The sequence below is a fragment of the Antechinus flavipes genome, chromosome 1, assembly GCF_016432865.1.
Source record: "Antechinus flavipes isolate AdamAnt ecotype Samford, QLD, Australia chromosome 1, AdamAnt_v2, whole genome shotgun sequence".
NCBI lineage: Eukaryota > Metazoa > Chordata > Mammalia > Dasyuromorphia > Dasyuridae > Antechinus > Antechinus flavipes.
Window position 1 is genome coordinate 615,528,694 of NC_067398.1, and position 22,859 is coordinate 615,551,552.

Sequence of the window (22,859 nt, forward strand, 5' to 3'; positions counted from 1 at the left end):
CTGCAGCTGTTGGACAATATCAGTTATTAACTCAGGCAAAGAAGTATATAGTCTAGACAAAAGTTTACCTAGGATCAGGAGGGATTCAGATTTGGGTCAAAAGTTTTGGAGGGATAACTAAGGGTTGGAGGAGGGGTTACTGGGGATCTGGGATGTCAGAGGACTCTAGTATGCTCTCATGATTCCTAATTAGACAATACTATGAGGAGAACCTGGGGAAAAGGGGAAAATGTCTCCACACATGAATCACCGGGAATACACAAGTATGAGTATCCATATCATATAGCAATGACTAATGAATTGACCCACGTGGAAATATCACTTCTAAATGCTCAGGAGCAACTCATTGGAAATGACTTCCTTGCTCACCAACCATGCCCTAAACCCCTCAACTTTCTCTGCTACGGCCTGTTTCCTCTCAGTCAAGCAGCCAACAAAGAGCCCACCACTAAGCCTGAAAGCACTTGGTGCTGAGGTCCAAGTGCAAAGGCTTGGTGGGTGCTTTTCATTAGAGACACTCTCCCCAGAAGCAGGATTCCCTTGAGTCACAACTTCCTATCAATGTTTATACCTTGTTCCTTCCTCCATTTCAGGGAAGGCTGATGAATACCCTTATTTTATACCCGTATTTTTTTGTCTTACACTTTCTAATTGTCTTTTCTAATAGTCATCCAAATGTTTGTTAGCTCATTCAAAGATAAATGTTTTTCCTATAAGAGCTATGATATCATTGTAGCTGATGAACAAAGTTGGATATTGGATTAGAAAAAGAGATCTTTAAAAAAAGATCATTAAAATTGATCTATTAAGCATACTCCTGGATATATATACCCTAAGGTGGTCAAAGACAAGAAAGTAAGTCCTGACATAGCAAACTATTCATAGTAATACTTTTTTTTGGTGATAGCAAGAATCCCATGAGCAGGGATAAATTGTGAAAACAGTGGTACTTTAATATAACAGAATATTACCATGCTATAAAAATGGACAAATGTGAGTATCTCAAGAGAAATAAGGGAAGACTTGTATGAACTGATGCAGAATAAAGTAAGCAGAACCAGAAAAAAATACACATAAATATAATACAAAATGAAAACAATACCAAGACAAATTCAAGATTAAATTAAAATGACTTGAGGTTTTGGAAGTCTAGAGTATTACCTATCCCTTCAGAAGTGGTTATTCTGTCAGAACTCCTTAAGAATTTTCCTTCAAAGAGAAGGTTCAGTGGTTAGGGGCTGGAGGTATAGCAGGAAATTACTGGGATATAAAACACAAAGTCTCAGTATAACTTTTTTTAAAAAAAAGATATTCAATACAATCAATTTTAATGAGTTTAAGTTCTTCTCTTACTGCTTGTCCAGTACCTCCTTTATACCCAAATATCCACTTTATATCCCAATCCTGGTCCCAGGCTATTTTTCCCTATGAAAAACCTATTACTCATCTGTTATTGACTCAAGCTCCACCTTCAGGAACCCACAAACTGTCTCAATATTATTACTGAACCTTTGGCAGAGCTGAATTCCTGAGGACAACATAAACCTAGTTTCCCAATTCTATGGCAGTATTGGATAGTAGAAAGTGCTATTGTTATCAAGCCTATGCACAGATCCCTTATTCTCATTTTGCTTCTTCAGAGTGGCAGGACTGTCACATATATAGCAGAGATGAGTCACATTACAGAGGCTCTATTTTTCCCTGATCTTAGGTACCGTTTGACATAGAGAAGCTGTCACTCACTTTACTTTCACAGCTTCCTTCTGAAGAACATGTGTCAGAAAAACTGCAAGGAGAAACTGTAAATATTTCAGACATATAAATTTAAACATCTTTACAAACAAGACATGCTGAGGAAGACTTTTTAATAATGCTTTCTCAGGTGAGAATATGTAATAGAACAATGGTAAACCATGGCCAAAGCCCTGAAGAGAAGTAAGGAGAAAATACTCTGTAAATCCTTTCTTAATTTAGAGAGGAAGGAATTGATGGGAGTCGATCCTAGATCACCGAAATCGTTATCAGAATTAAAAGGTTTCATGACTTTTTCATCAGACTGATCAATGAATCAATGAATTCATGATAATAAATTAATGCTCAAAGCATTGTCTTTATTATGGATGTTTTAACCCATACAATGGAAAGTTTGGCTAATGCTGATAACCAGAGACAGAAACATGGGACAGATGTTATTAGGGAAGGATATAATCTGGACAGGGTGCTCCATTTTGGAGCCATGACTAATACCCCAAAAGCATGCTAGCAGCCATACCCTGAAAACCAAGACATAGAAATAATATTATCAAGGTATTTAGGTTTTCTAGGGAATGGAAAGGTCTCCTTGGGTGTACCTAACTGGTTTTGGTTTTCCATTTCTAATATAACAAGAAGAGTGTTGCTACGGACTATCTAATAAGAAACCTACGATGATTGTTTGCAAAATGGAAGAGAAGATTCCTAAAAAGGGAAGGAAGATTTCCTTAAAAGAGGTAGCATGGCATAAGATAGGCTAGGCCTCAAAGCTTAGAGGGAAAGCTTGGAAATCTACCTGGATTATAGACCAACTGGGTGTACATGTCCTCATTGCTACCAGAATGAAATTCAATTTTAAGATTACAATAGAACAGGCCAGAAAATGAATTGATGCTGAACATGAGTCTCATCATTTAAACACTGACTCTTGGGATGTGATAGCATGACAGGGAGGAATGGGAAAAAAAATTAAAGAATTAGAATACTCAGCTGCCTGTAGGGAAAGATTCTTTAGCATATTTCTTAACCAGCCTTGTATCTACTCTATCAGAGATATGTTCATAAAAGGATCCCTAATTTAGTTTATAATCATACCTTTCTGAGGTTATCCCTCATAGTTGGACCTCATCTTTGCTCAATAATATCCTTCACCATTCCTTTGACCTAAAATAACTTGTTACATTTGCCTCAATGGTTGAAGAGGAATCTAGATTGCAGAGCTTTAAAAGCCCTTATTTCCTTTCATCCTGCTTTGATATTGTAAATCCATGCAATATATATTCATAGTATTCAAAGAATACAGTAGAAAATCCAGGGGTCAAACCAGGTTTGGGGATTGGGTGGGGAAAGAAAATCCCTGGATCAACATGAAAGCCATTACTACCTGGTGTCTACTGTTTCCCTCCCCAAATCCAAACCAAAAATGGAGACTCGAGCCTCTTAAGAAATTTAACAGACCCCATTCCTTCATAATAAACATGCAAGAGCAGAACAACCAAAGATTCTCCTATCTTGTGAGTGGTTTTGCATGAACATTTGGGATTTCCCAGATTGAAATCACCTCCTTGGTGAGTAGGGTCTACAATTTTACCCTATAGTTGTGTAGTATGTTTGATTACAACTGAACCAAAAATAGGAATTATCTTAGCAATCCTTAAAGAGGGTCAAAGGAAGAGTATGGAATTGAAACATAAACTGAGGGACCCATTCCTTGACAAGTATGTATTTCAAAGCTCTTTGGATCCCTGAGTCTATTTGTCAGGGTCACATATTGCACATGAAAAATTGCAATTTAAAAGTGGAATGATATTCTTTGGAAAGCAGTGGGTTCCCCTTAAAATCTTCAAGCAGAGGCTAGATATTCACTTGTCAAGTATGTTGTAGAAAGGATTCTTTGGAGGCATGGATTGGGCTAGATGGCCTGTGAGGACCCTTCCAACTCTGAAATTCTATGTAAATCAGAAATAGGTATAAGCCAATTTGTGAAGTATATTATGTAGAAGAATGGAAGAGGAATGTCAGAGTCTCAGTTCAACCTTCGTAATCTGTGACATGGGTCTGGAATCCCCATCTTTCCTTCCTGGATTCCAATTGAGCTGCTGCTCATCTAAGTGACATCAGTTAATTGCAAAATGAGGTCCACTAGTCTGATACTTTGTGAAATTTACTCTGCTTCTGGTATCAATGTCTGTCTCTACATTGAAGTAATTCAATAGTAAGAAGCTGGCCTTTTGTGAATACTTATAGCATCAAGCCTTTATTCTACCACATTTTTATTTACATAAGAGGATTGGCTTAAAGAGATACCTGAGGACAAAAACCCAGGGGCAGGGGCAAGAAGAAATGAATACAAAGGGAGTAAGCAAAACCTCCAAGTTGGGGAGAGAAAAGGGATATCAGGAAATTCCAAACAGGGTAGCTTGATGATGTAGGCTGTTCAATGACACAGCCAATGTCATCTTTATAGGGAGAGGCAACATTTCACTTTAGCAGGTCTGATTGATTTTCCATTTCTGATGTCACAGGCAGAGAGGCAGTAGGTATTGTCAAGGAACACATGCTTCCAGAGTAGAATTTTCTAGGCATAGAAGATTCTAGAAAAGGGCAGAGATGTTTCTAGCAATAGGTAGTAGAACGGTGGTGATGGTGCCTACAGCAAAGACAGCTTGCCTCAAGGCAGGAGAGACCCCCAAAAAGTTTGGGGTAATTCTACAGGTGCTACCAAACCAGAAGGGTCACAACTTCACACATCGAGGAAACTGCTGGCTTCTGAACGAGTCCTCTGAAAGCTCTACACTTTCTCCAGTATAACTGAAGCACTAGACTAGACATATGTTTTGTGTCTCTGCTGAAAAACACAGTACATTTCTGATGGCCATTCTTCAACAATGGGATCTATAAAACGGAGACTTGATAGATTTTATTCTTGTCATTTTCCTATAAAGTGTCAATGCACTTCTTAAAAAGGCTAAGGAGTATAGCATTGTTGAATAGGAAAGGAAACAGAGAAATTAGTTAAGGGGTACACCTAACTGGGAGCACAACATGTAGAAATAATTCACAACTTAATCCTTTCCTTCATTCAAACCCTGCCTTTCCATAACCAAGAATATAAATGGAAAGTGTGGAGAGGATTCAGGAGGGCTATAGGGAAGAAATGGGAACAGTTGACAGATAGCTGCTAATGATTCTTAGTTATCTGAAAGACATGGAAAAGTGGAGAGGGCAAGTTAGAAGGGTACTGTGATAGCAATATCATCAAATATACTTACAAGGGCACCTGGACCAAACTTAAAATGCCTCTCCCTTCCAGCTCATCTATTTATAGTAGCTGTTGTGAGTACATAAATACCCAGTAGGCTGTTGTAAAGCAGCTAAAAAGATGACCTCTCAAACTCTGCCCTGGCCAGACCATCTCCCCCCCCAGGTACCGACTTCAGTTCTGGGCCTTGCACTTTGAGGCTTCCGTTGAAAAGGGGACAACTGAAAGGGTGGCTGAGGTCTTGAAACCACACCATACAAGACTCAATAAAAAGAATGGTGGATAGTTGAGCCAAGACTTAGAGGCCATCCGAGCTTTCCTTCTGGAAGAGATCCAATTTAATTCTGTTCATTAACAGAACTAGTACCACTTAATAGAAGTGGTACCAGTGGGTAGAAGTTGCTAGGGAGCAAATTTGGGTTAAAAATAAAGAGCTCCCTAACAATTGTGGATTGTCCAAATATTACTGGGCATCTTAAGGAAGGCAGGAGGAAGACTGGTACGACTAGAGGTCTTCAGGGAGAGTGGCCAGATAATTGTTTATCAGGGATCCTGGAGAAGGTAGTTATGCTTCAGGTGGCATTGAAGTGGCTCCCTTCTAATATTGAGAGTCTAAAAGGGCTGGGAAATAAAGAACTTATTATTAGGTGGCTGTCCTCCCTCTTCAAAATACTTTAGGAAGCAATCCTGAGTAAACTGAATAAATATTGCCCAGAGAAAATTTCTGTGGACTGAAACATAACTTGGGACATTCTCTTCCCAGAGCCTCTAGACCAATTGAGATTGATGAATGGTCGAGCCACAATACCCTAGCACTGAAAGAGAAAGGGAACATAGAATTATAGATACTAGGAGTCAAAAGGAAATTAGGGAAAGGGATCTGCTTTGAAGAAGGTACTCATTAATTCTTGTGCATTAGCCCAGGGCTAGGGAACCACATTAAATGCATGCTTCAGAAAAAGGCATCCTTGCCGTACAGTTGAGTTGTAAACACACTGCCAAGAGGTTCCAAAGTATTTTCCAATGGACAGTGTTGGAGAATTTATTTCCTGGGAAAGGGAGCAAAGGCCATCATCTCAGGAAAGCTTTAGAATGAGAACAGGCAGAAGGAAAAGGGAAATCAGCATCAAAGATATTCCACAAATCACCACCACCTTCCAAGAACTGAGCAGAGTTATACTAAGTTGAATTTCAATGAGTATCAGCCAACAGCAACATCTCCAAAAGCAACTGATGGTACAATAACTAAGCAACCTGACTCAGAGCAAAACTGTTAAGACTAGATTTCTGGAAGAAGGGTTGCTTGTTGGTGAGTATTGGTATTTTCTATGGGCTCTCACAAGAGGACCATAGGTTTCTATTAATCTCTAAATTTGTAATTATTTGGAGCTTTATGAACCCGAATACTTGTAAGAGAAGTTAGTAACTCTACTTCAAAGGATAGCCAAATAGTGAAAGCCCCAGATCATCTATCTAGTGAGCACTGGGAAGAACTCCAAAGTTTATTCAGACCCTTCAGGTTGTGAGGGAACCTGATACATGATTTAGACCTGGTTAGAAGAAAAAAACAGGGACTATATGCTGGAAAAGGTGAATACTATGAAAAAAAGATCCCATAACAATCTTTCCACAGTCTTAATATGGGTTACTCCCATATCAGTTTGGAAATCTCACTTTTTGGAAGTCTTTAAAAAGATAACCAATTCTCTTGAGCTTCTAACAGTTTACCACACCCTTCTTGGAAACAGGAGAGGGGCTACATGACTTAATATCCCTTTTGGTCTTATGGTGGTTCTCCTCAGAACCGAATTTCACTGTGTAAAAGTTCAACTCAATTTTATTCAGGAGCTCTGAAGGAGCCCTGGAGGAAAGTACTGACAAATTTAGCCTTAGATGTTCAAATAAGAATCTGAGTCTATTTCCTTATAAATGATTTCAAGTTACTGGCTGAAGAAATAAGACTGATTTAGCATATTGAGTTCAATACTTTGAAGGTAATATAGGTAAAGTTAGTGCTCAGTCTGAAATCCCCTACCATCCTGTCAAGCCCACTCAATAGTATAATCATATTCAGCACTATTATCTACAGAAGAGAAAAAAAAAAATCTGGTTGCTCATAGATAGTAGTATTCTCCTTTCCTCCACAAGACCCAGGCTTATATGTCTTCAATTGGTGATTCTTAAGATTCCATCATTCCTCAGATCATAGGTGGAATCCAAAAGGGGGAAGCATCTTGCTCACAGTAGGTAATTTTTTTTGATTGATTGAAGGGCCAGAAATATGGCTGGATCCTGCAGAAATGGTCCCTGACCAGCATAACAAGTTCTGAACTGTTCCAGACTGTTCCAAGAAGAATGACTGAGAACTAAAGGCAAACAGTTTCTTGAGTCTATTGGCAAGTATGCCCATCATTATCAAAGTTCTCAGGGCTATAAATGAGTTGCAAATTCAAGCTCACCTAGACTGTTCAAGCTCTTACAAGAATGCCTTCAAATGAATAGGTCTATCTTTTCCCCCAAAACTGCTGTTCTTCCTGTGCTTCAAATTTCATTATCATCCTTTACTCTTACCTGATGCAGCACAAAGATTACTAGATTAAAAAAACAAAAACAAAAACAAAAAAACCTAGTTTGGATCCTGGCTCAGCTACTTATTACCTGTGTGAGCTCAGGAAAAATCACCTACTACTCTTGGCTGAAGTTTTCTTATTTAAAATATGAGGGAGAAAGTTAGATAAGATGACCTCTCAGTCCCTTCCAACTCTAAATCTACAATCCCATGATCTTTCTCCCCTATCTCGGAATGTCCAATAAATTACCAAGTCACATCAGTTCTAATTCTTGTATCAACTCCCTTCTTGCCATTCTACTGCAATCATCCTATATAACCCATTGCCTTCTCTTTCATGACACTGTGACACTGCTCTTTCCTAGTTTTCCTTGTTGTGGTGTGACTGTTTCCTATCAATCTCTTATACTGGACCTTCATCTAGGCTATGCCCACTAAGCATGGGGGTCCCCCAATGCCCTGTACCTTTTCTCTTCTCCCTCTATACTATTTTCACTTGCCAACCTTGTCATCTCCCAAGGATTCAATGGTCTCTATGCAGATAATTCTCACATCTATTTCTCTGGTCCTGACCTTTAGGTCTCAACTCTAGCTGCCTACAGGACATTTCAAGATGGGTGTCTCATAGTCATTCTAAGCTCAACATGTTCAAAGCTGAACTCCTTATCTTTCCCCCCCATTTCTTTCAAACTTCCCTAATGCTGTTGAAGGCACCACCAATCCTATCCTGCTAGTCATCCAAGGTCCCAAACTAGGGCTCATTCTCTCACTTCAATAGTTGACCAGTCCTTTAGTCTACCTTGAGAATATCTCCTGTACATGCTATATCACACTGGTACAAATTCTCATTATCCTATACCTGGAATAGAGCAACACAATAGGCTGCTAATTAATGTCCCTCTCATATATTCCTAAGTGATCTAAAGCACAGGTAATCAGCTCTCTACCCAAGTAATCTCCAATGGCTCCCTATTAGCTTGAAGTTCAAACATAAAGTTACTTCTTTGGCTTTCGAAGCTCTTCATAAGCTAACCCTTTGCTTACCTTCCTAGTCTTCTTATGCATTATTCCAACAACTCTCAGCTCATTACTCCATCTCCTGACTCTGATTTTCCTGGCTGCCCTCCAAGCCTAGTAGGTTTTCCTTCCTGACCTCTGGCTTAAAATCCTACCTTGTTCAAGCTTTTCTCAGCCCTCCTTAATATCAGTGCCTTCCCCCTGAGGCTTTCTCCAATTTATCTTACATATAACAAGACTGTACAGAGCTGTCTCCTCTAGCTGTGAAATCTTTCAGGGACAAGGGTCTATTTTTGCCTCTCTTTGAATCCCCAACACAGTACAATGACTGACACTTAGAAGATGCTTAATAAATGCTCATTCACTTGATTTTAAACTTTTTGTCTGGTTACATAAGTCCAAACTCTTTAGTTGGACATCATTCAAAGCCCTCCATGAGGAAGACTCCATCCACCTTTTTAGTCTTATCTTTCTAGTCAAACAAAATTACCTGACATTCCCACATTAGTCTGCTTTACATCATTCTCTCAAATGGAATAGACCCACTCTCAGATCATGGTTGCCAGGTGAAATCCCACTGATATGTCCAAGGTTAAATTTAAATATCACTTTCATTAGGAATTCATGCCTCTATAATTATGGAATAGATGGTTTGAAGGGTGGATTGAGAATATATTTAATGAAGGAAGTAGTGATAGTAGTATAGGTTCATTATGTATGCTAAATTAAGCTTATATGATTTGTCAGGATTACTATACCGATATAAGGAAAATATTAGACAATATACCTGCATAGAGTCCAGCAAGATGGATCTGACAATTTTTCATATTATACTGAAAAGGTGGAGATTTGACATGAATGATGGTATAGTCAGATGAATTCAGAACACATCCAGAGTTCTGATTAGGGGACTGACAGTTCTGTGGATAATGGTCTTTACTTTAGCAGTGGGCCTGAAGAGTTGAAGTTCAGTCCTAATCTGTTTATCATTTTTATTGAGTTGAGTGAATCTGAAAGTAGAATTTCTCTAAACTCACAGCCTTGGCAGCATCTGATTGGCAACCCACTTAATTTGTTTCTCTTCCCCCAACATTCAAGCAATCTTATCACTTCAAAGGAATGATACTTAAAATTCAAGTTCTACCAATGTCCCCTAATCCATATGACATAATTCTTTTTTCATGTGCTTTCTTTCTATATTTTCTCACCTTAAGCAGCAGTATAACATCTACCATTTTCTATTATCTTTCTCCTTGACCTCTGGATGCAGCTTTTACAAAGTACATAGGGTCATGTACATTTATTTGGCCAGTTATCCAATGATAATTGGATATTCAATTGGAAATCAATATCCAATGATAATCAAGTAGTAGGACGGACAAAAGGATACATATGGGTTAAGAAAGTAAAGTGATAACTTTTTTTTTTTTTTTTTAGAAATTTCATTATTTGAAGTTTAAAAAAGATCTTGGAATGTGGTTCAGGCTTTCAAATTAGGGGTATGAAAAATATTATTAAAAACAAAAATAACATCAAATGTACTAAAAAATAGAAGTTTCTTGCCCTCAGGCTCCAGATGTTGGGTACAGTTGAGAAAAGGGGTAGAGGATGTAGAGGAAGAGAAGCCTTACTAAATCTGTGGGAGAGCAGTGTGGGCTTTAGTTATATGGTTTTTCTAGCCCCAGAATTTCCCAGGAATAAAATTTTAGTAGCTGCCTCCTCACCAATTCTTCTTCTTTCCCTTCATACTAGCCCTACCTACTCCTCCTCTAGGGACAAATAAATGATACTAATTCACTCCAAAAAATGACTACTTCACCTTTTTTTAAATTTCATGAACCCTTCTGACAGCCTGATGAAGCCTATGGACAGATTCCTTCACAGAAATGTTTCTAAACGCATAAAATAACACAGTTGCAAAAGAAAACAATTATATCGAAACTGTTCTCATATCCCAGAAGTCAGGACCTCCTGCCCTAACAGATTCAAATCAGCTTTATTTTCAAAACCAACCTTAAGGATAGTCCTACAGAGATTTTAGAAAATCCTCCCTTTGCTCTGCAAATATCGCTTATTAACTAGAAAATTTAATGAAATTTAATAGGACAAATCAGTTAGTGGAGATGAGGCTTAAAATGTTAAAAAAAAAAAAAAAAAAAAAGAAAGAAAAATCCAAAATCTTATTCTTGCTAAGATGTGGTCAGTAAATAATTATAGATGCTAACTATACCTTCCCTGTTTTCATGGGCAAGAGAGGAATAAGTACCTGAAGTAGAACAGAAGTATCCAAAGAAAGAAGGAAAGGATGAAGACAAACTGGGATTTCCCTTAGAACTGCCCTGTTTATCTTCAACTGCCTAGAAATAGAAGCAATGCAGAAAGGTATTTTGTCTGCTTCTCATGATTTATAAGGCTTTTTTTCTCTAATACAATTCTACCATAAAAAAGTGCTCTGGTCTTGTGTGGCTGAAAAGAACATAAAGATGATAATCTTTTCACAAAGGTTTTCAATGTTGTGTTTCAGTATCTCCCACTCAATGTTTCCTGGTTTGCTGAACTCTAGGATCATAAGCAAGCAGACTGCCAAACTGCTGGCAAGGGCGCAAGAATAGTTGTGAAAGAACATGCTATCCAGAGGTCTTTTTTGAATACAGTAATGAGATTAAAGATGGTTCACAAAAACAAGGAGGGACATTTGTGGTAGAAGAAATTAAGTAATGTCTTCTCATGAGCCTTCCAGTCTCAGGCAGTATTTGTCATTGTCAATTAAGTCACTGATTCTGAATAACATGAATTTTTTCAAGGTATTTCAAGAAAGAGCTTAAAATTTGATACTTAATAGAAATAAATACACTGAAAGTTTTAAAACAACAAAAAAAAAGGACATGAAATACAATGGAAATAATCGTGGGCAGTGGGAAGTGGGGACAGCTATTTTACAAAAAAAGATTAAAAACCAATTTAATTAGCTATGTTTCATTTTGTGCCATGGTTCCAGATGAAGAAGAAAAAAAAGGTAATCCAGAACAAGATTTTTTTGGTGTGTTTTGTTTTAATGGGCTGCTAAGGCGAGATGTGTATCTCTGTGTGAAACAGATTTTCAAAAGGACATAAATGGTCTTTGATCTTTCTGAACCATTTGTCTTCAAATTCTTTGGAAGATGCGATTACCAAGGCAGTCAAGGCTTCAGAGCCCACACATTTCACCTCTGCATGAACTTCATCTTTTATTTTTTCTGGAATAAGATCTTCTCTCATAACCTGCAGAAGGAAAAAAACAAAAAACAAAACAAAACCACACACACACACCCATAAAACAGGCAGCAGATAGAGAAGAGAATGTGAACTACTGATTTTAAATACTTTCAAAAGAGAGCAGAAGTGGGAACATTTCCAACAAGGAGAAGAAATGCTCATTCTTGTAAGCTGATAGAAAAGTCCTTTCTTGTTCCCACATTGTTCTTGTTTACATCTCATTCTCACCTCTTCCTCAGAAAGTGCCATTAAAATGGACCAGCTCAATAAGAGGATTCAATTTTCCCAGAATAATGAGCTAAACAAATCTTTTTTTTTTTTTTTTTTTGTATCTAATCTATTCTACTGGTAGTAACACAACTCAAGGTCCTTCACAACTATTCAAATCACAAGAAAGGCATTATCGGGAAGACTCTTACTGTCTTTTGGGATTAAAATTTTATTCTAAATATTATTCTGTTAGGAGATCAAAACATGCAAGTTCTAGGGAAATAGAAATCCCTCTCTAAGGAACTGCTGAGACCAGTATAAGTGAGAAAGGAGAGGCACAAGGGGATAATGTATATAATTGGGGAAAAGGGAAACTGAACAACAGCTATGCAGAACATAATGAGGACACTCTACTGCTCCCTACTGGAGAAAAGTAGGTTCATGCAAATGCTCTTTGGTCTTCAAAATTCTATTTTGAATTTTGAACCATCTTCTCTGTAGGACCTTTGTCAAAGTAGTTGGTAGGAAAAACAAAAAATTAGCCTTAAAGTAACCACCCACCAAGTCATAACTGTTGACCAATGTATATGATTAAATGTGCTACAATGTACAAAGAAAAATTTTAAATTATTTCATAACCTATGGAGTCAACCAAACTAAGCAATAGCAAGTAAAAAAATTATCTTAACATATATAATAAATAGTTGCAAATTGAATGAAAATTCCAAAATAACAATTGCATAAGCCACTCATTAAGAAAAAATTTTTAAATGGCTTTAAATTGTTATTTGAAGCAAAAGCAAATTGTTTTACTGGGTGTCTAGATCTAGGATTAAGTAATTTCCCCCTTTCTAAAAAAAATTGGGAGATCTTTAAAGAACTACAATATGATTTCCTGCCTTCAAGAGGCTTAGAATCTAGTTTAGAAAACATTAAGACTGACCTTGCACCGTCCAGTTCATCCCTTAAACCCTTCCCATCCACTGCCACAATCCCCAACATGGGCCAACCTCTACAAATCCCTAAAGATTCTCATGACTTGTTACCACCACTGCACACATCCCAAGCTTTCCTTTCTCTCCTTCTCACCCATTCCCAGGAGACATAGTCTCTGATGACTTAAAGGAAGGAGATTCATACATGGAGCAAGGAGCTGGATGTGATGATCCTATCAGCCTCCTTCCAGCTTTAAGATATTCTGAATCTACACACATCACACACACACACACACACACACACACACACACACAAAGTATATGTTAAATACCATAAGTGGTTTGGATAATTAGTGCCAGAGATCACAGAGGGAGAAAAGTTATCAGGAAGTTTCATGGAGAATATGGAGGTTGAAATGAACTATGAAGGCCAGGTTGGCTTCAGACAGGTAGAGGGGAAGCAGGAAGCCTTACAGCTGAGCAAAGGGACTGACATTAGACAAAGGTAATAGAGAAGAGAGAAGATGGCAAACGTGGATTAGTCTGATGTGGGTAATATGTATGAGGAAAATTGCAGGAAATCAGGTAAGAGTGGATTTGGTGGGCCTTGAATGCCATACAAAGACGGTGAAGCTGTTTCTATAGATGGAGATGCCAATACAAGTTTTTCAGAAGGAAATTATTTTAAAATGTTTCATTTGGAAGTTTTCTAAATGGATGAAATCAGAGACTGAATGCAGAGAGATGCATATTATATCAATATGTATAGGATATACACACATATGTATATATGTAAGGGGACATACATATGTAGATATGTGTATGTGTATGTGTATAAAACTATATGTATCTAAAATATAGGATATAATAATCTAGGTAAGAAATATGAGGACTCAGATTAGGGAAGAATACCCATGGAAATGGGGAAAAAAAAGTGTGTGGATGACAGACATTGAAAAGAATTCAAAATAATCCTTCATAAGAAGGAAAGCTTATAATGACTGACTGGACTGAGATGATCAGACAATAAGGAGGAATAATAGAGGACTTTGTAATGCTCAGTTTGGGTGGCAAGAGATACATAACCAACAGAAAAAAGGAAGTCACAAGAAAGATCCAATTAGCTTTCATTCATTCAATACTTATTGATCATTTACTATATGAAAAGCACTGTCAAGGATACAAAAATAAAGAGTTCATCCTGAGGATATCAGTTTTAAAAAATCTTACATTTACAGTGATGGTGAGACATCCAAAAGGGAATGTCCATCAAATATCTGGAGGTAAGAACACAAAACCAGAGAAGGTCATTTGAAGATGCTAAAAGTTGAACTTTCTGAAATATGTAAAAGGAACAGAAGGCTGAACTTTGGGAACAGGTATCCTTTGAGACTACATGGAAGGAAGATAAGTTAGGTCTTATTTCCATGATAAAAATGCCAATAAAAAATGTCTTAATACATAGCTCTCTAAAGTTTGGAAGATACTCCATATACAATAATTATATTAAGTAAGTAGTGCAGTGATTACCCCATTTTAGAGAGGAGTAAACTGGAGTTCCAAGAGATTAAGTGCCCCAAATCACAGAACTAGTTAGAATTTGAAAGCTGGATTTGAACTGAAGTCAAGCCTAGCACTATATCCCTTATATCACACTGCTTCTATCATTTGTAGTCAAGGCTCAACTATCCTTGTTAATGGAAAATCAAATAGAAGGAAAAAAAAAGCTACTGGAAGGCTATTTTACTCCTTAAAACATTATCTTTGGAGAGATGCAGAATCTTTACAAGTGAAAAATCAGAGAAGAGAGAGTCTCAGGCAAATGTTGGATGAAAAAAAATCCATTCGATCAGAACATGTCATATCAAATTACCCTCATTTCCTCTCTCCATAGCATTATGAGACTTATGAGGCAAATGCTGTTTAACTATTAATTGGATTCAAGGTCAAGACAAAGTTTCTCAAGATACCGTTGTATACAGATGAAGAAATGTGGAAAGGATAATATTGTATATTAAACTGGATATTTTTATGCTGATAATTTTCAAATCAAATTATCTAGCTCTAATCTTCATACTCACATATTCATTTGGACAGATGTGCCCCAGACAATTTAAACTCAACATGTCTAGTATTAAACTCATATTTCCCCCAATCTCTGTTCTCTTCCAAGCTTCCTTATTAATGGCATTCTTCCACATTACCCAAGTGTCATCCTCAACTCTTCATTCTCTTCTCACCATCATCATATTCTGTAGCTAGCACTCTTTAGTTTTGTTGTAACATCTTCTATAAACTCCTTACCTTCTCCTCTGCTACAGACACCACCCTGGTATGTGTCTTCTTCATCTCAGGCCTGCACTGCTTCAAGTCGGGCAAGATGGCATCAAGATTTCTCTGCCTCAAGTCTCTTCCCATTGTAGACCATTCTACACTTGGTTGTCAAATTAATCTCCCTAAACCTCAGATCTGATCCTGTCATCTCACTGTTCAGGCAGTCCTTATCACCTCCAGGATCAAACATCAATCCTTCCTAATCTGACTTCTTATCCTGCTTTCCAATTTTTCATCCCTGCATCCTTTGTAACTCAGTGACACTGGCTGTTCTCCTAAGCAGATACTACCTTTAGATTCCACACATTTTCATCAGCTTTCCTCCATACCCAAAATCCTCTCCCTTTTCAACTCTCCAATCTTTCATTGGGTGTTTTCTGATCCCTTTTTAAATCAGTGCCTTCCCCTGTAGATGATTTCCTACTCATCCTGTCTAGATCTTATTTGCACACAACAGTTTTTAGCATTGTCTCTCCCATTAGTCTGTGAGCCCTTGGTAGAAGGGACTGTGCCCCGAACTTAGTACAGTCCCCGGCACAGAGCAAGGCGCTTTAAAAATGCTGACTCACTGACTGATCAAAGGAACAATGACTCTTTGGTCTGAAAAAGAGAATACTTAGGAACTGACTAAAGGTTTCTTTCACTTGATCCAGGGGACTTGTTCTAGGGAGCTAAAACAAGTATACACAGAATTCTTCCTATGTATGGAAATGAGAGGGAGATTCAAGCCCTTGGAAGACAACTTCTTATTCCAGTGCAAGTGAGAAGGGTGGATAATTTGTATCATTAAGAAAAAGAGAAGCTAAGCACTTAGATATGAGGAATGTACTGAAGACTGTCGCTAGAAACTGTTCGTGGCAAAGGAGTACTGGACATAACACACTTTTAGAAAGGAAGGGCAGCAGTGACAGAAGGCAGATTTATTTCCCTTCACTCTAAGGAAGATGTTTCTAACAAGGAGAGCTGTCTAAGAAAGTAACATCTGATTTCATGAGCACAAAGAGTCAACCCTTACAGCCATTTGTCCTAGGACAAAGCATAATCCTGTGAGAGCAAGGTCAGACCACATGATCTCCAAGACTCTTCTCAGCAATTTAAGACTCCCCAAAGTGTATTTCAGTCAATGATCTCTGATACTACTTCCCCAGACTTTTTTTGAAACTACTATGATGGTAAGCTTTACGGGACAGTTTGAATCAGAGCAGTACAAGAAAACAGACAACAGAAGACTCCTCTCTGGAGCTGAAATGATTGTGAGACACTTGCAAAGACTGTCCCAAGGAGATATCCCTTCAAAACAGGTTGCCGAGCAACTTCCGCCACATCAGGTAGACACTCACCTCGGAAATCAGTAATAAAGTTTCTTCTTCAAAGTTGAATCCTTTTAGTCTATCTTCAACTTCCTCCTGAGCTTTGAAGTTCTTCTCTAAAGCAAAAGATGTTTGCTGAGACTGTATGAGCCGAAGCAAAAGCCTAAAAACCATAATGAGCCAACAGGTTATTAGTTATCTAAATGGAGCTTCACAAAGCACTCATCTATATTCATTTAGGAAGTAATCCTGTTGTTGAATATTACTTAGGAATCATCATGAGGTCAGATAGGTAGGTTAGCTTTGAATGACTTCCCTTGTAGTGCTTTTTCTCTCTTATTTTGCTGGCTGATCTTTTAAACTCACTGCCTCTAAATTGGATAATTATCATTTATCAGTAATACTATTTAAGAGGGCAAACACCTTTAAATTAACTCACTGCTAGTTGAAAATAATATGGATTAATACCTATGAATTTAAGTAGTGTCTTTATTGTCTAATATAGAAACCAGGATTGGAGAAAATACAACCATGTCATCTAAGAAACTCTGAATGTTTTAGGCTTGGCCCCTATGGAGGTAATGTAGAATTTGCTAAGCAGATATATATATATATTCCCCATAAAGTTTCACAAATTGTGTTTTTTTTGGTTGTTGTTTTAAATATTTCTGAATTCTTTTAGGCTTTAAAAAAAGTATGTCCTTAGATAATAACATACACCTAATTTGTTTCTTTGCTCATAAATGTGTAAGTATCTAATTTTCTTTTTTATTTTTCATAATTTTATATGTTTTAAGGAGACTAGAGGATTGAATTCCAATGGGGTGAATCTTTTAAACCCTCTGTAAGATGAGCTAATAGTGCTCTATATCCATTATTGTGGATACAAAATAGAGTTGAGCATTTAATTTTCTTAAGAGTATACACTAAAAAGAATTGCTTCCTCACAAAAACAATCTTTCATCTGATTTTTTTCAAAGCCACTCTCAGCTATATAATGGGATAAATATGACATTCAATTTTCTTTTCCCAATTTTCAGATTTATCTCAGGGCTGTATTTTCTAGGCAGCAGTCTTTCATTCTTATGGATCAAAATAATACTAGTAGTGTGAGTTGTATAATGTGAGGAACATTTTATTGTATTCCCCTTTTCTCCCAAAATTAAACTGAATGTCCTTTTAAAGCTATGTATTAATTAAAGATAAAGCAAAAACCTGAAAATCACCATGTGCTTATTGACAGGTTATACACTTATAGTGCAGAACAGAAAAGCCCATCTCTAATATTATTATCCTGAATTTTTTCATTCGTCCTTAGCTTACCTGGCTCTAACAAATGAAGCACAAGCCTTCATTTGAGTCCATGCCCATGCTGAGGGTACCCAGGACTGACATGCCAGATGGAAAGGTGCCTCAGGCTGCACATCCCTGATAGAGTTTTCACTTGTTCCCAGAGAAAACCCAGAGTCTCCATTCAAGATTTTGAAAAAAAGTAGAGAAGGATCTTTTTTTGGTGATGGGAAAGGGGTTCTGAATTCTTGGTCACTTGGGGTAAAACTGCTGTCTTTCTGAGATGATGGAAATGAGGCTGAGAGGGCTAGTCCAAGACTCAAGTAAGCCTCTGCAAGCTTGACCCAGTTCCATGGATTAAAATGATGCAAAGAAATCAGTTTTTGTAGGCACAGTATTGTTTCCTCTAGGTTCTTCAGATTTGAATAAATAGTGAGCTGGAGGTAGAGTATAGTAGTTAAATGGTCACTGTTACTGGCTCCATTCTCCTGAAAACCAAAAGATTAAAAATATTAAATTGTAGAATAGGCTTGAAACTTAGATAAATTGAGGCAAATTTTTTCATGTGATATCAATCCATTAAAATGAGCAATATGTGTCAAACTTTTACATCTTTTAACATTTTTAGACTCTACAAGCTTAGACAAATTTATGCTAGTCAACAGAATATTAGCTGCTTCCCAACATGCTCTAATATCAGGAGAAGCCATGCAATAACCAGCAATGGTAGTAGGAGACATTTGTGCTAGGAGCTGATGACAATTATGACTTATATTTTCAATTTCTGCTATAATTCTTATTGATCAAAGTCTGACTTGGTCTAGTTTCAGGCCTTGGGCCACTTTGGTTATTTTGCATGGCTGTATTAAAATACAGTTAATTCCTAGGGAATTTGAGGATATTCTAGTTCAAATTCTCCTTGGCTTATACTTCTTAAGCAGGACAGCCCTGAAGCTCTCTGTGCTTCCCAACGCATGCTAATTGAATCCAAATGCTTTCCTTAGTAACTGTTATTGAGGTCAATTACTCTTGGCCAGAGATAGGGCTGATTGGCCTCCCCCAAAATACAAATTTCTAAGTTAACTGACAGAATATTTCTAAGTTGGAGCCACTCCAATGGAGCAAGTCTCATTTCTAGCTATGGGGAAAGGGACTATATATAAAACCCTCTCAGATACAGAAAAATAAAGTATGAACACATAGATATCTAACTGCAGTTACCTTTACACTGATCTTAGATGTTAGAAATGGAGCTGGCTTTAAAGGTCCCAGCACTAGAAAAGCAAGTCTGTGGTCCAGGAAAACTGTGTAAGTAAGAAAAAGACTAAAAGAATCTAAATTATATATTTTAAACTAATTCTTTATGCCAGAGCATCCCGTATTCTATAATTCATGTCATCCTCACACACAGTATATGTACAAATAAAGGAAATCACTGTTATCCTAGTACCCTGCCACCAATCAAACTGAGTCACAACACTATGTCCCGGGAGCTGAGCTCAGTGATATGGATACAAAGAAAGACAAACAGGTGGTTCTTAACCTCAAGGAGCTTGAAGTCAGAATGAAAGACTAGACATAAATAATTATGTATATATGAGATAGACACAAATTTGACAGAAGATAATCTCAGAAGGCACGAGTACAGGGAAAGAGAAAAGGCTCCTGCTAAACTTTGTATTAAAGGAAGCCAGGAAATCTATGATTCAGAGGTACTGAGGGAGAGCATTTAAGCGATGGCAGATAGCTAATACAAAGGCATGGAGGTGGGAGATGGAATGTTGAGTGTCAGAAATAGCAAAGAGGTCAGTTTAGACAGTATAGACTGCAGCTTGCAGAGAGGGAAACAAAATTTAAGGACTAGACAGAAAAGGACCAGACTGAATGGTTTTAAATGTCAGAGGAGTTTATACTGATACTGCAAGTAAAAGGGAGATATTGGAGATGATAAGGTCATGCCTGCCCTTTAGCAGGTGAGTGGAAGCAGGATTGGAGTGCTGGTGGATCTTGAGGCTACTGCAATAGGAGAGATAAGAGGTGATGAGGGCTTCTAAGAGGATGGGAGATGGATGAGTGGAAAAAAGGAGATCTATTAAAAAACTGTTGGGAAGGTAGAAATAACTATTTGACAACCCAAAATGACAATAAGGTAGTGAGCCTAGATGACTGAGGGATAGTGGTGTCTTCAACAGTAATAAGGAAGTAAGGAAAGGGGAAAGGTTTGAGGGGGAAATTAGTTATACTTTGGATAAATTAGGCCTTCAAGACATCCTGCTAAAGATCTGGGATTTATTTTATAGCTTTATTAGTTGAGCCCATGAGCAATGAGAACAACAGACACAGAATAAACAAGAAAAGATGAAGGCCCAGGACAGAGCCCAGGGCTATATCCATGGTTAATGAAGAAGCAGCAAATGTCTGATGCTTTCTATCTTTCAACCACTTCCATATGCACTATGTCATAAGCTTTAAATGTGCATAAACTGACTTGTTCTGACATATTTCACATAAATTGCTCTCTGAAAGGTTAAATAGCTACTAGAATGATAATGGATCCTTAATGGGCTCTCTTAGAAATCTTAAAAATGACTGGACACATTCTTGGAAAAATATCTTTGTGTGTAATGAAAGTATAACATTCCCTGACAGTAGCTACTTATCCCATCTCACTAACTGAAAATTTTCAAAGACCACTGGTCTTAAGCTATGAATAAAAACATCTATATGTTGAATAATAGAAACTAAGTTTATTATAAATTTTATCTAGAAATCAACAATTGGAAGTTTTGGAAAAGGAAAAGAAATAGGAGATAAGAGAGTCAAAATTTTACAACCTGATGGCCTTTATTAATACAATCAAGGTACTGAAATGCTCCTATAGAAGGTTAAAAAGGCCAAGAATTTAAGGAGTGACTTATAACTGATGCAAAAAAATCATAAAGAGATGAACAAGAAACAGCAAACAGGAAAAGTCAGCATGTACCAGAGCAGGAAAGAATGCTGGGATAAAAGCAAAAAGAGAAAGTACCAGAAAAGGCCATGATTGGGAAGGAGAAGTAAGAACTGAAGAGAAATGGGACCAAAGATAGCCATCTACTGTCCTGTCTTATACTCCTTCCAATCCACCAATTGTCACGTAGTATAGAGACTAGAGAGAAATGACCCTCAAGGTTCTGATAATCCTGACATGGGTATCATATTCTGGGTAGTCTTCTACCTACAGGGTGTCTGCCATCCCACATGGATTAATCTGATACTGGCCTGTAATCCAATGGAAAGAGCCTCATATTTGGAATTAGAAGACCTCTCTTTGAATTTTCCTCCTAATCTGCAAAATGACAGGTGAGATCAACACTTAGAAGCCTTTCTTATTTGAAGATCCTGGCCTGTCCCTTGCTCCTGTTTCCCTTTTCAAATTCCAGGACTGCTACAAGCACTGGTCATGAGCAGTCTAAGCATAGGGGAAGAGAAGGGGGGGGGGAATGAGGGAACTGAAATGGGCAAGTTTTAAGTGAAGAATAGTAAGGGAAATTTGGTTAAGAACCTTGAAGAATAAGGATGATGGGTAGCTAAAAAGGAAAAGACCAAAGACCAAAATCTGCTTATCTATGGGCTGATAAAATTTACAGGACCATTACTCAGTGGACAGAGGAGACTAGATTACAACTTAAAAATTAGCCCATAATTAATACAGATTCAAAAGTTCAAGACACAGATGTTTTCCAGGTTTTTGAATTAAATAATTTGATCTAAAGTACCAAAATTTCCTCTGCCTCTAGAGGCTAAGAATCTATACACAATAAAACATAAAACCATTACCAGGGAAAGGTTAAAATCTCTTAGTGAAGAAATAGGATAATTAAATATGCAAGCAAACATCATGCTAACCTCAGACCTGTTAAAGCTGTCTGTTACAACCATGATACCTAGTCTAAAAAACTACTGCAGTATTTTCTTATAAACTGCTGGAGAAAAAAAGACACCTCTAAAATATTAATTTTCTATCTTTTAAAACTCAATTACTAGACTGTCAATTATGCAGCAAAAGAAATAATTCATAAAATGTCTTAAAAACAAACAAAGGTAAGGTTTTTTTTTCAGAAAAGTGGGGATTTTCAACATTATTCAGAAAAAGTTAAACGGAAATGATTTTTGGGTTCAAACTTCAACAAAGTTCTTCCGTCAAAAGCCCATACATTTCATTAGTAAGAGGCATTTTTTAAAAACAAACTCATCAATTCTGGAGAACAGAACTTAGGAAATGAAAATGGCTACATAAAATACTCACCAATTTTTCAGCAATTTCTAATGCTTCCATATGCCTTCCCAGGTGAGTTAAACATCGAGCCTGCCCTTCTTGGACATCTCTTCTCATGGCAAAGTTGGTAGGTGACAAGAGTTCAAAACAACTGGAGTATTCCTGAAGTGCTTTCTATGTAAGTATTTGTTTAAAAACTTTTTTAAAAAAAAGGTAATAGAAAAGAACTTACAAAAGGTTGATTGGTTTGTATGTTGTTGGGGTTTTTGGCTGGGGTGAGGGTGTAAGAAGCAAAGCAGAAGGGTTCATTTTCATGTGACATTCTCTTTTCCCCCACCCCAATTTGAAAGATACCAGAGTCCAAAGTTTAAAACACACAGGACTATTTTTCTAATGATTACTGGAGGAGTTGAAAAAAAAAAAAAACTACCCTGTTTTGTGCATGGAGAAGAAGTGGTTCCTATATCTTTTGACTGTGCTTTACCATATAACATATTCATCTGTGCTAAAGGCATTCCTGCATTTCTTAGTGGGAAGGAAATTATGATTTTCATATTGATATGTATAATGAATATATTAATAATTTATAGATTTTTTTCAAAGCTACCATTTTCCCAGCAGATTCTGACTTGGGAAAGATTCACAATGCAACTTGAAATGACCAATT

At 37.3% G+C, this 22,859-nt stretch overlaps 1 protein-coding gene across 5 annotated transcripts in view; it reads right to left on the reverse strand.

The window, feature by feature from the left end:
• C1H8orf76 (chromosome 1 C8orf76 homolog) overlaps window positions 1-22,859 on the reverse strand; it is a 46,689-nt gene that overhangs the window by 11,999 nt on the left and 11,831 nt on the right. For 3 of the 5 annotated variants that reach the window (XR_007949441.1, XR_007949440.1, XM_051971045.1), the window contains exons 3-5: window positions 22,223-22,366; window positions 17,968-18,422; window positions 16,675-16,807 (exon numbers count right to left, since the gene is read on the reverse strand). Coding sequence is in view for 3 of the 5 variants with exons in the window: in XM_051971045.1 (XP_051827005.1) it covers window positions 16,675-16,807; window positions 17,968-18,422; window positions 22,223-22,366 (732 nt within the window). In the remaining 2 variants the exon portion in view is untranslated. Of the gene's footprint in view, window positions 1-11,632; window positions 11,862-16,674; window positions 16,808-17,967; window positions 18,423-22,222; window positions 22,367-22,859 lie in introns of those variants that run through there. The other 2 variants (XM_051971043.1, XM_051971044.1) reach the window with 2 other exon arrangements.